Source organism: Manihot esculenta, chromosome 1, assembly GCF_001659605.2.
Source record: "Manihot esculenta cultivar AM560-2 chromosome 1, M.esculenta_v8, whole genome shotgun sequence".
NCBI classification, from domain to species: Eukaryota; Viridiplantae; Streptophyta; class Magnoliopsida; order Malpighiales; family Euphorbiaceae; genus Manihot; species Manihot esculenta.
In genome coordinates this window covers 37,103,067-37,114,576 of record NC_035161.2, presented here as the reverse complement: position 1 = coordinate 37,114,576, position 11,510 = coordinate 37,103,067, and the positions used below count along the sequence as shown (strand labels likewise).

Below are 11,510 nucleotides of genomic sequence, written 5' to 3'. Positions count from 1 at the left end.
TATTAGAGTGGCACGTTAATGGTGGTTCCCTCAGGATATGGTAAATTGGAGATTGGAGATTACAAATCTGAATGTCTCCAAAAAAAGAGGCAACCCAGTTCTTGATTTGATAAATCATAGAAGAGTGTGGGTGACAAGGTGACGACCACAATTGTGTGATGTCTATTATTTGATATTTGATGTTCCTGCCTAAACCAATAATTCAAATCAATTGTCAATTACCTTCAATATCACATGCAAATGAATGGTTTCAATCACTATTCTTAAAGTTTCTCTCTTTTTGGTCATGCATGAATTTGCCTTGTTAACTGTCATTCCAATACAATTTCCATAGCAAAACACTCCTCTCATTTTAACCTTATTACAATCTTCTTCTAAATTTATACATAAAATTTGAACTTTGTAAGAATTTAATATTACTAAACTAACCTTTAGTCTTTTAAGGAATTATAAAATAAAATCCAAAGGCAGGGTCCTGGCTTTGTAAATTTACATGGGACAGTCCAAATGCAATCTTTAATTTGTGCTGATTTAGATTACAAGGAACACTGCACGTATTTTTTTGCCTCGAGCTCTTAACCTACTTTGACCCAATTATGGGTTCATAAACTTTTCAATTATATCATTTTATAATCATATAACAGATCATCCTACCAAACCAAAACCATTTGAGTTTTCTTTTTTCCTTTTTATTTTTAAAATATCCCATTTCTATATTAAAGATCTTAGCAACTTTTTCTTTAATAAATTCATTTCCTTTTTTTTTAAAAAAAAATTGTTTAAATAAAAGAAATTGATGTGATTAAGTTTCTTATGAATATTTATAAGATTTGATTAAATATTCCATCACTACTCAAAATATTGCAACTAATGAAACTACGCCACATGTTTTCATATCATTTCAATGGGAATGGTTACTTTTGCAAGGCAAATCCCTATCACCATAGCTAAACTAAAAAAGATTTATTCTATTTATAACTTCTTTTTAATGTTTAAGTTGTAAAGTTGAGTTTCCCACTAGCAGAGAAAAAATGCAGTGAAGATGCTGCATTATCTAGTTCAAGGACCATTGAAATGCTCCATTAGAGAGAGAGCAGAGAATATACCAATTCTTGATCATCATCTTCCAACAGCTCAAGAATCCATGGCATCTAATTACTTTAAATAAAAAAAACAAAAGTTGAGGTTACCCACTAAATCTATTAAAATCTTCAAGTCTTTGTTTATGTTTGTGTAGGTTATGCAAATGGTGTATATTAAAAAAGAGAGGCAGCCCACATCTTTGACCTTTATTTTAGTGAGTTCTTGCCTTTGTTTTTTTTTTTTAATATATATTTTTATATTTACCATTTCCCCAAATGGGACACCTTAGGTGTGTTGTGCTTCATATTAAATTTCATCCAAATCCTGCTTACTGGTTAGTGCTTGTACCAATGCTTCTAATACATAGAAAAATAAATCCCATTTTCTTTTGCTTTCCGGGAAAGTGTCATAAAAGAGCTAGAGCACTTCTCTCTTAGTGGGGATTATGAATTGCATATTAAAAAATTATATTATTAAAAATTTTTTGGTGTGGTTCAAACTGGATTGATTTTCTCAGCAAATTTGGGTAATGCTTGTGAACTTTTACTTCCTTTTCTACAACCAAATTTTCAATTCAGCAGTTAATCGTTTCATTGTAGACATTCTTTGAAGTACTGTTGAATGGGTGTTCTGTTATGTGTCTTGCATTAAAGGGGAAGAATGTAGAGAAAGCAACTTTTGAAAATTATATATGTATTGGCAAAAAAAAAAAATTAAAACAATAACCCCACAAGCAGTAATTAGAAATTTAGAATGTTTTGAAAAGCAAGACACAAAGATAACAGACCTAAATTTGGTGGTCCATGCAAGGAACAGTTTATGAACAGATTTAGAGTTTGAATTCCATCTCACCAGTAATTTAATTAGGGCAACCCAGAATTTAATTTTTGAAGGGTGCCTTAACCCCATTGCCCTAACAAGTTTAAGGGCAGTCCTTTAATTTATAATTAGGAAGATGTTGTCCCCTACAGGAGTCAATGTTTCAACATGAAATTGTCTATTCACCATTTATTATTTGAGTTTAACATCTCCCAACATCTCACATGGCTTACATATTCTGACATTTACTCATGTGGATCATTTAAGGATTCTTTTCATATATGTATAAACCATGATTTTCACAATAATAATTCAAATTATCAATGTTGCAATTCTTAATACTTTCATTTTTTTTTAAAAATTTTTTATATTTTATATTGATTAGAATTAATATAGGAGCTTTAAGGGAAAGAAAATTGATGTTATTTGAATTCCATTGGAGTGTGGAGCTTTTCAAAAAAGCTAGGGCTTAATGTTTAATTTAATTTGATAAGAAGATAGTGGAATTGCTTTGTGTGTACCCACTAATCACTCACCTCAATCATTATTAACGCTAATCCAAATATCACAAAATTAATTAATCAAAATGCTTAAAATTAAATACAAAGCAATATTTGCAAAATTATATATATATTTTTTTTTGTTAATAATCTTATAATTTTTCATTGAATAATTGGACTAATTGTCAAATTAAAAGAAAAAAAAAACATGATAGTAAAATTAAAAATAAGGTGAAAATTTCCATGGATGGTTTATAATAATTTAATTAAATGCTAATATTATAATTTGGGATAAATTTTAGAATACACTTAGAAATATCTGCTCATTTACCATAGATTTGAATTCACTGTTCATAATTTAAAAATTTTCCATATTTATACATGTCAATGCAAATCAGGGACGCATGTGCTAATTGGGTCAAGGTGCGCATCGCCTACTGAAAAATTTTAAATTATATAAAAATATTTAGGTAATTTTATATATAATAAAAAAATTATTATTAAGTTTTTATCTATTTAAAAAAATTATTAGTTTGTTCTTATTTTAAAATTATCTAATTAAAATATTTTATATTTTATAAAATTAAATTCTTTAATTTTTTATTAAATAAATTTTTATTCACTATTTATACTGTTTAATTCATTTAATTTTAATTTTTCATTTTATTTTGTCTCTCTTATTCTCTATTTTTTCTAATTAAAAAAATTTATTTTTCATCCTTAAAATTTTAGCTCCAATATGTAAATTCTTTTTAAAAAATTATTCATTCATTACGTAATTTAATTTTATACGCTATTTTTATTATTAAGAAGTAATTATTTGTCTTAATTAGTTTTTAATCTATTTATATAATTAAAACTATTTATTAAATTATTTAAATTTACAGAAAAAATTTTAAATTTACAGAAAAAATTTTAAATTTTTATAAATAAAAATATTTTATGAGTAATGTTTACTAATTAATAAGTTTATTAACTATTTAAATTTAAAAAATAATTTAATTTTAAAAAATATAAATTTAATGGATAATAAATTAAATAATTTAAATTTAAAAATATTTAAATATAAATTGAGTAGTATTTGTATAGATAATAAGTTAGATTATTTAAATTTGAAAAAAATGAAATGAAAATATTGTTTATATAGTTAATGAGTTAGATAATTTAATTTTTTTAAAAATAAATTTTATTGTAAAATATTATATTAAATTGTTGTGTTATTTTAACAATATTATTTTTATATGAGTTTGTATTATAATAAAAATAATTTTTTTTATAATAAATATTATTAAAAATTAATTTCATAATAGAATGATAAATTCGCTATTAATTGATTAATCATTAATTTATATTGAAAAATATATTTTTAAAAATTATTAATATATTTTAATTAATAAAAAATAAATAAATAAATTATAATTTAATTATAATATATTATTAATTTTTTTATAAATTTTTTAAATTTATTTTATATATTTTAATTTACATATGACCATTTATTAAAATTGAGCTCTTGAATAAAATTTCTAAATGTGTCACTGATCCAAATAATGCTAACATTCGATCAGTGCTTTTAAAATAATATTTAGTATTTTAATTAAATTATAATATTAATATTTAATTTCTTTTTTACAATACTAATCGTTTTACTATTTGATAGGTTGATAATTTTTAGTAATTAATTAAATGTTAAAATATTATTTTTTTCATAAAAATTTACTTTTTCAATTTTTAAATATTAATTAAAATATTAAATATTATATTACAATTTATTGCCAAATAATATTTTGAATGTTAAAAAGAATGAATTATAAAAATTATTTATTTTAACTTCTAACCGACTAATATGAGAAAATAGCCGTTAACTATTAAAATAGCTAACAAACTATTAAATCAAATCACTGAGAAAAAAAATTAAATATCATTTATAAAAGAAATTTAAATAGAAAAATTTTTTTTGTCTTCAATTTAGATATATAATAGTATATAAAGTTTCTTTATTTAATTTTGATTTAATTATTTTATTTTTTAAATATAAGGTGTTAAATTTAATAAATAAATAGTAAAATTAATTTATATAAAAAAATAAAAGTACTATTTGTACCTAATTAGAATATTAGGTATTAATTTGTAAATATATAAAAAAAATTATACTAAAAGAGCCTATTTTATTAATAAAAAAATATTATAACTAATTTTAGAATTAAAAAGACTCGATTGTATATTTTATTAAATTTAAAGGACTAAAATATAATTTAATATAATTAAAGAAATATATTAACTTAAATTTGAAATGTCATGTAAAATTTAATATTTATTAATAGTGTTAAAAGGGAAAGATCTCATTGTAAAACTTCAGGATTTTGTTTAATTTTCTTGTTAATTTAGTTTAATTAATTCTTCTAATAAAATTCTATTACTAATTTATTTTAAAAAAATTTAAAGCAAACCAGATTGATCCTACCCAAGCTGACTGATGCTCATACAGAGAAAAGCAAAGTAAGGCAGGTACTGCACATGTCTGCTTGCTGCTCTATTATATTATTTACCTCTTCTTATGCTTCCAAAAACCATCGACTCCGTGGACACCGCCGAACATGTCCGGCCGTGACCGTGTTTCCATCGCCTGACATCTCTCCAAGTGGCACCTCTACCACGCCCCGAGGTCCATTTATTTTAATCATTATATCTTAATCATTTCGTATAATTTAATGTCATAATTTATTAACTAATTAAAATGTCAAAAATTCTTCCATTTCTATTTTTTTTTTTTTTTTTAAATTTAAACTTGACCACGTAGGAATTTGTTGATTAAGACCCTTGCTAGTATATTTGTGAGAGTTGGGAGGGAGCTGTATAGAAAGAGACTGCTGCTATTACTCCCATCTCCTTCCTTCATTTCTTGCTTCTTATCTTTCTCCCTTCTTTCTTTTTTGCCTTTGTCTTCCCATAGCCTAAGTTTTTTCCATGAGAGATGGGCAACTGTCAAGCCATAGATGCTGCTGCTTTGGTCATACAGCACCCCTGTGGTAAGATTGAGAGGCTTTATTGGCCAATTTCAGCCAGTGAGGTCATGAGAATGAACCCTGGTCACTATGTTTCTTTGATCATTCCATTGCCTTCTGTACATGGAGATCAAGATAAGACTAATAACCCTGACAAAAAGACTGCTGTTCAGTTCACTCGTGTCAAGCTTCTCAGGCCTACTGATACTCTTGCACTTGGCCATGCATATCGCCTTGTTACTACTCAAGGTCACAATTAAACTAATTAATTAATTAATGTTTCTTATTTACATAATCTCTGTGGTCTTGTGAGTTCTGAGTTTCTAAATCTTTCTGCTTATTTCTGTGGGTTCAGAAGTGATGAAGGTGTTGAGGGCAAAGAAGTATGCAAAAATGAATAGGCAGCAGCCGGAATCAGTTGAGAAGCCTCAGACGGCATCGGAGAAGACGAGTTCGGATTGTGAGGCAGGAAACAAACCTGCTGATATGGACAAGGATAAGGAGAAAGACCATCAGGTACATGTGATAATATGTCTCTCAGTAGGGCCTATATTATTCTAAACCTTCCTTCGTGCATTCATTCATTCATTTTTACCAAATTCTTTTTAATTTTGTTACAAAACAATAATTCATTGTTTACTTGCTTGAAGAACTTATATTATATTTTTACAAAAATTTTTAATGATTAACTTTCTCCTTTAAAAGAGAAATTTTGTCCACGAATATAATAGTAGAAGGTGAAGGAGAATTTTCAACCATAAATTTACAAATAATTTTTTAGTATTTTACATTAGTGCTATTAATGAACATTGACCGTTCTGATAATGTTCAAATATTTCAGACGACTAAAAATGAAAGGCACCGACCAAGGACACCGTCAATCTCCTCTACAACACTCAGATCGAAGTCATGGCGCCCCAAATTACAGAGCATCTCTGAGGCTGCAAGCTGACGGTGTTTGTTATTGAAATCTCTCCAGTGGCACATGAAAAATTCAGTAGATTGCTTCCAACTTTTCCGGAGACTACTCCTAATACCCACCAAAATATATTCATCACTCCATCAAAGAAGACGGATAATCACATGTCAAAAGCATTGTCAATCAAAGCTACCATTTTCAAGAAATAAAAAATCTGTATAGCGACAAAAATAGTTATGGATCTAACATTGTTTGGACGAATAATATTTTCCAGCCTCCATATTCCACAACCTTATGATTGATCAGGAATTAGAGATAACAAGTGCTCCAGATAAAAGTACAAATACAATGAAAAGAAGTCAATTATGTGGGTTGGAATTCCAAACTTCCCAGTCCTGATCAACAAAGCTTTGAGCCCATAACAAGGATTCTCTTGCTGCTAAAGGTGCTCCGGGTAATTTTCTCTCCTTGAGAGCAACTAACATATCAGTGAATGGCTCCACCAATAATGTTCCAGGTCCTCCATACTCCTCGTGCAAGAAGTCGCTAAATATCTGTTTCCAACACTACAAGCCAGTTAGCATCAATGAAAATTTTGGTTCTTTTTCTTTTAATCTCAAAGTTTCAAACATACAGGTAGCACATGAAGATATTGCCAACGTTGGACTAAACAAGCACAAAAAGTTAGAATCAGTAGATGAAAGTTGTCTGCATAACAGTGTTTAAATTTTTGAAAGGTGAGATAACTCTTTTTGGGTCAAGTATTAGTTGTTATCCAGCCAAAAACGCAAGGTTCCCATGAGATAAGAAAAAGATGGTCGACCAAGTTCAAAAGGAATCAGTACTGCAATAAACCATATATCTCAATTAGGAGAAAATAAAAATAAGGAAAGTTGTGTGGGCTGGGAAAATTAGACTTATGGCCTCAATTCTGATTATTATCACCATTGTAAAGTATGGAATTTAACAGGGAGAGGAGGAGCTAAAGGGCTGCAGTTCTAGCTGTTGTAGGAATAGAACATTTAAAATGTCAAGTTTACGCAGTTGTCCCCTCCCACCACCGACAGGTAGAGAGAAGGTGGCTCTAAGCTATTAAATGATGTCAGCAAATCAAATATCCTAGGGCCAGGATACCAAAAGTTACCATCATGATTACATAGATGTCTCAATTTGTTTTAACAATGACTGCTGAACCACAACCAGGAAAACATCTTAGAAGCTTCAAATTCTGTTCAGTGCCTGTGATTTGGGCAAAACCCTCACCATGTCCCTTGGCTATCAGAATAAAGAAATTCTTCCTTTGTTTACAAGTAATATACTTAAGCAAAATTTCAACTCAAATATTTCCTCTCCCTTGCACTCCCACCAGTTAACATAACCAAGGAGGTTTGCTTTGTCCTCAACTTATCATATATCAACAATCTCTTACACAGTAATTTTTCTGAAAAAGTTTTAACAAAAATGTTTGGAACAGGCAGCAAGCAAGTTTACTCCAAAACTCTCCCAGAACCCATTCTTTCACAATTTGGATAAACTATGTGTTTGCTGGACATTTGTTCAATTAAAACTGGAATAAGAATATTAATGACAGATCCTGTGGTTGTAATCCAAACACATATCTGGGTATAAAGGATGGCCAATCCTAGGACCACAAGTCACATCAGTGGAAGAATACAATTTCCAAGAATGAATGACGATACAACTTGCAGTTAGGCTCTTTAAGTAAGCTGTGGTATGTAGGAAAATCCTAATCGACATTCTCAATGCAGACTTGTTTTTATTGCAAGGATGTTAGAATTTTAAGTATCCTAACAAGCAAGGATGTTCTATCGAACGTGAAAAAAATGTCTTTCCCCTTCCATGCATGCCGGATGTTTGCCATAAAACAGGATGTCAGGGTTTGTTGTATTTTTTAAGCTTACTAATGAAAAGATATATGCTTGAAAATCCTATAAAGATCATTTTGGTCCCAATTGCGATAATTTCAAACCATTCTAGGACATATTCTTGCCATGCTACAGTTATAAAGATCCATTTTTCATGATGGCCACCATATTGTATAAATCAATCATCAAATTTTATAGTTAAGAAAATGGGGCAGTCATATATGGGTAGGACATCAAACATGTCTTAGGAAAATCTCTACTGAATGAATGAATTTAAAATTTTGGTTAAACTATCTGAATGAGATTTGTAATGTATAGATTGGATTTTGTTGGTTAAATTTAGGAATGCACTTAAAGCTATTTACAAAATGTTTGTATTTTCAAATAAACCTTTTCGTACTATGTGCTTTTTGTACTATTTGCATAAAATTCACATTTAAAATAATTTACCCATATTCATGAATTCCCTGTAAGAGAACAGCTAACGGAATAGGTAAGGAAAGATAAATGAGATTGAGTACTAGACGGGAGTTAAGAGATTAAGGTAGTAATGTCAAGATAAGAGAGTTCCGAAGGTCAGATCTCCAACTAACAAAAAGATGCATAAGTTAACAAGTATAATAGCCTCCATTCTAGCAATTAAAACTTAAAATAAAATCCAAAGTCTTATCACCAAGGAAAATCCATGGCTTCACTTGCGCATTTTCTCGAGTATGCGATATTCAACTTTCTACATTTCATTGTTCGGTACCAATACATATTCAAGTCATCTAGCTAAAAAGGTTACCAACATCTAATACCTCCTTAAGCACCGGATAAAGAACAAAAAATCAAAGAAAGCCTAAATCAAGCAAATAAGCAATAAACAAAAGAAAACTTACCTCCGAGCAAACATCCACGACTTTATCAAGATCATCGCGGAATGTTTCCTTATCCTTCGCAAGTTTCTTTAAAAGCTCAGCCCTAAACTTCTGGGTCTCCTGCAACAAGCAAAAACGAATAACACAAACAAAACAGTAAATAAGACCATGCATAGCGGCGAACAATGTATTTCACATAAATGCACTTACAGATTTTGCGAATTCGGGGATAGGATCAGGGTAAACGTATTTCTGGTGAGGGGCAGTGGCTGCAGGAGGTTTTCTAGAAATGCATTTTGCAGAGAGGATTGCTGGAGGATGGAGGATTAGGGAAGGATTAGCAAGGACAGGAGTGAAAGAGGTTGAAATTTTGGCGCGACAGAGCAGAGGCAGAGGGAGCCTGTACAGAAGGGCCATTTGCGAAGGTGAAAACATATCTTGAGTTTAGCAAGCGGAGTTTTAAAAGCCCACAAGTAACACCTGTCTTATTTACCACAGCCCACAACAAGCCCAATAAGAGTAATGGCCTTCTGAGCTGAATGGACCAATTTAGAACCCAAATGAACCAAAACTAGCGCATCAAGCCGACTCTTGTTCAATTTTTTTTAAAAAAATTTAGTGTTAGGGCGTTTCTCTCGCACTGCTGGAGAAAGGATCAAGTTATTTTCAACAACTACTTTTCCTTTAGAAAAATTCATAAGGCAGCAGAGAAAGATAACGTGAACAATGTTTAAGGTCTGTTTCAACATGTTTATAAATATTATCCCTAGCTAATAAAGAGGCACACTCTGGGCATGAGATATATACAAATAATCAAATTAAAACCAAAGGAGGGAACCACCTTTAAACAAAATTCAAAAGTTGTACAAAAGGGTGTCAGCTAAATAAACACATCCTTTTATTTTTAAAGCAATAGGCTTTAAGAAATCAAAACCCAATAGTATACATAACACATAGCTTTTGCTTAATGGATAGCTTTTGAACCCATCAATCTCTTTTCTATTTCCTAAAGCGGTTGTAAAAAACTTTAGATGCAAGTGATTTCTTTGTTTGTGTACTTTGTATACCATATGCTCAAGTCATGCATATATGTATATATAAAAGTGTGTTCTCCCTTTATTTTATTTTTAAAATTTCGTAACAAATGTTAAATTTTAATTCATAATAAGATTTATATCAAATTAATCAATTTAATATTTTTTATTTTTAAATTCCGTAATAGAGGTTAAACTCTGATTCACAATAAGATTTATATCGTATTAGTTAATTAAATCTAATTAAATTTGAAGAGGTAAATATATATATTTCTCCAATTCATGCTATATAAAAGAGAATAGATTTTTGTCTCTTTTCTCCTTTTTTCTAATCTTTCTTGCCATTGTACTAGTGGGAAAATAAAGTTCACTGTGTGATATTGATGTGGAATGCACTCTGCTACTATTGATTGATCATGTCTTTGTTAATTGCAATATGAAATGTGTCAAAGCTTCATAAACTATTGAAAGAAACTTTTCTTTTTGTGTTAAAAAACTTGTTAACTCGTTCAGCATGGGTTGTATCTTAACGTGTCTCAATGCGCTTTATCTATCACTTGTAACCTTTTTGGTCAATTTTTTTACCTTGTGGAAATATAGAGTACAAAACTTTCGGCTACACAGTAGATTTTTCTTTGTGAATGCATCAAATTCATTCTTTTCCTCCTCTTTTACCTGGCAACAAAAACCAAGTAAAACCCATACAATATTCAAAAGCTTTTTTGCCAGCCATCTATCTTTAAACATCCTTTTCCTTGAAATTTACACTCATTTTTCACTTTGCTCCTTTATACACATGAGATGCAGGCATAATTTATATATATATATATGAATATTGTGTGGGTGTGTTGGTTGGTTGAATGTGTATGTGTTTGATGATTGAGCAGAAGACTCTTTTGTGTTTTTCTCCACTCTTAATGAATATAAAGAATGGAGGTCCAAAGCACTATCACAAAGGCAATAAAGAACAAAACATCCACGCTCCCTCGAGAGTAGTCACTCCCATGCTTCCCTTTCACCTTCTTTTCACGGCATCCAAAGGAGGTAATGTGAGTTGGAAAGCCAAATTCCCTCTTGCAAAAGACATCTCTTTTTTTTTTTTCTTTTTTATTTTAAGCCCCCATTTTCTACAACTCCATCATCACTTAGTGCTCATCATCTATACATACTTCTACACATTTGTCCCATCTCCCATATATACCAATTCATCCTAATGATCAAATGACTGTATTGATCATTGCATGAAACTTCTCGCTAAGAGAATTTACGTAAATTTTGTCCTTTTTTAATTGTATATTATGGTGTTAATAATGAGTTGCAGGACAAAAATACATGTGTTGAGGAACATGGATATGGCTAAAAGGTCTGAAAATCCACTGTTAAAGAGACAAAATGTAAAATTTT

The 11,510-nt window shown here is 29.7% G+C and overlaps 2 protein-coding genes across 2 annotated transcripts; one reads left to right on the top strand and one right to left on the bottom strand.

Moving 5' to 3' along the window:
• Positions 1–5,258: 5,258 nt before the first annotated feature.
• On the top strand, positions 5,259–6,616 carry LOC110619701. The gene is made up of 3 exons (XM_021763248.2): positions 5,259–5,656; positions 5,763–5,923; positions 6,249–6,616. Exons 1-3 carry the CDS (start codon positions 5,377–5,379, stop codon positions 6,357–6,359), a joined length of 552 nt encoding a protein of 183 aa, XP_021618940.1. The 5' UTR covers positions 5,259–5,376; the 3' UTR covers positions 6,360–6,616.
• Positions 6,522–9,560, bottom strand: LOC110619710 (protein PLASTID REDOX INSENSITIVE 2, chloroplastic). Its single transcript, XM_021763259.2, has 3 exons — positions 9,283–9,560; positions 9,094–9,192; positions 6,522–6,880 (listed from the first exon to the last, which is right to left on the bottom strand). Exons 1-3 carry the CDS (start codon positions 9,505–9,507, stop codon positions 6,686–6,688), a joined length of 519 nt encoding a protein of 172 aa, XP_021618951.1. The 5' UTR covers positions 9,508–9,560; the 3' UTR covers positions 6,522–6,685.
• Positions 9,561–11,510: the final 1,950 nt, after the last annotated feature.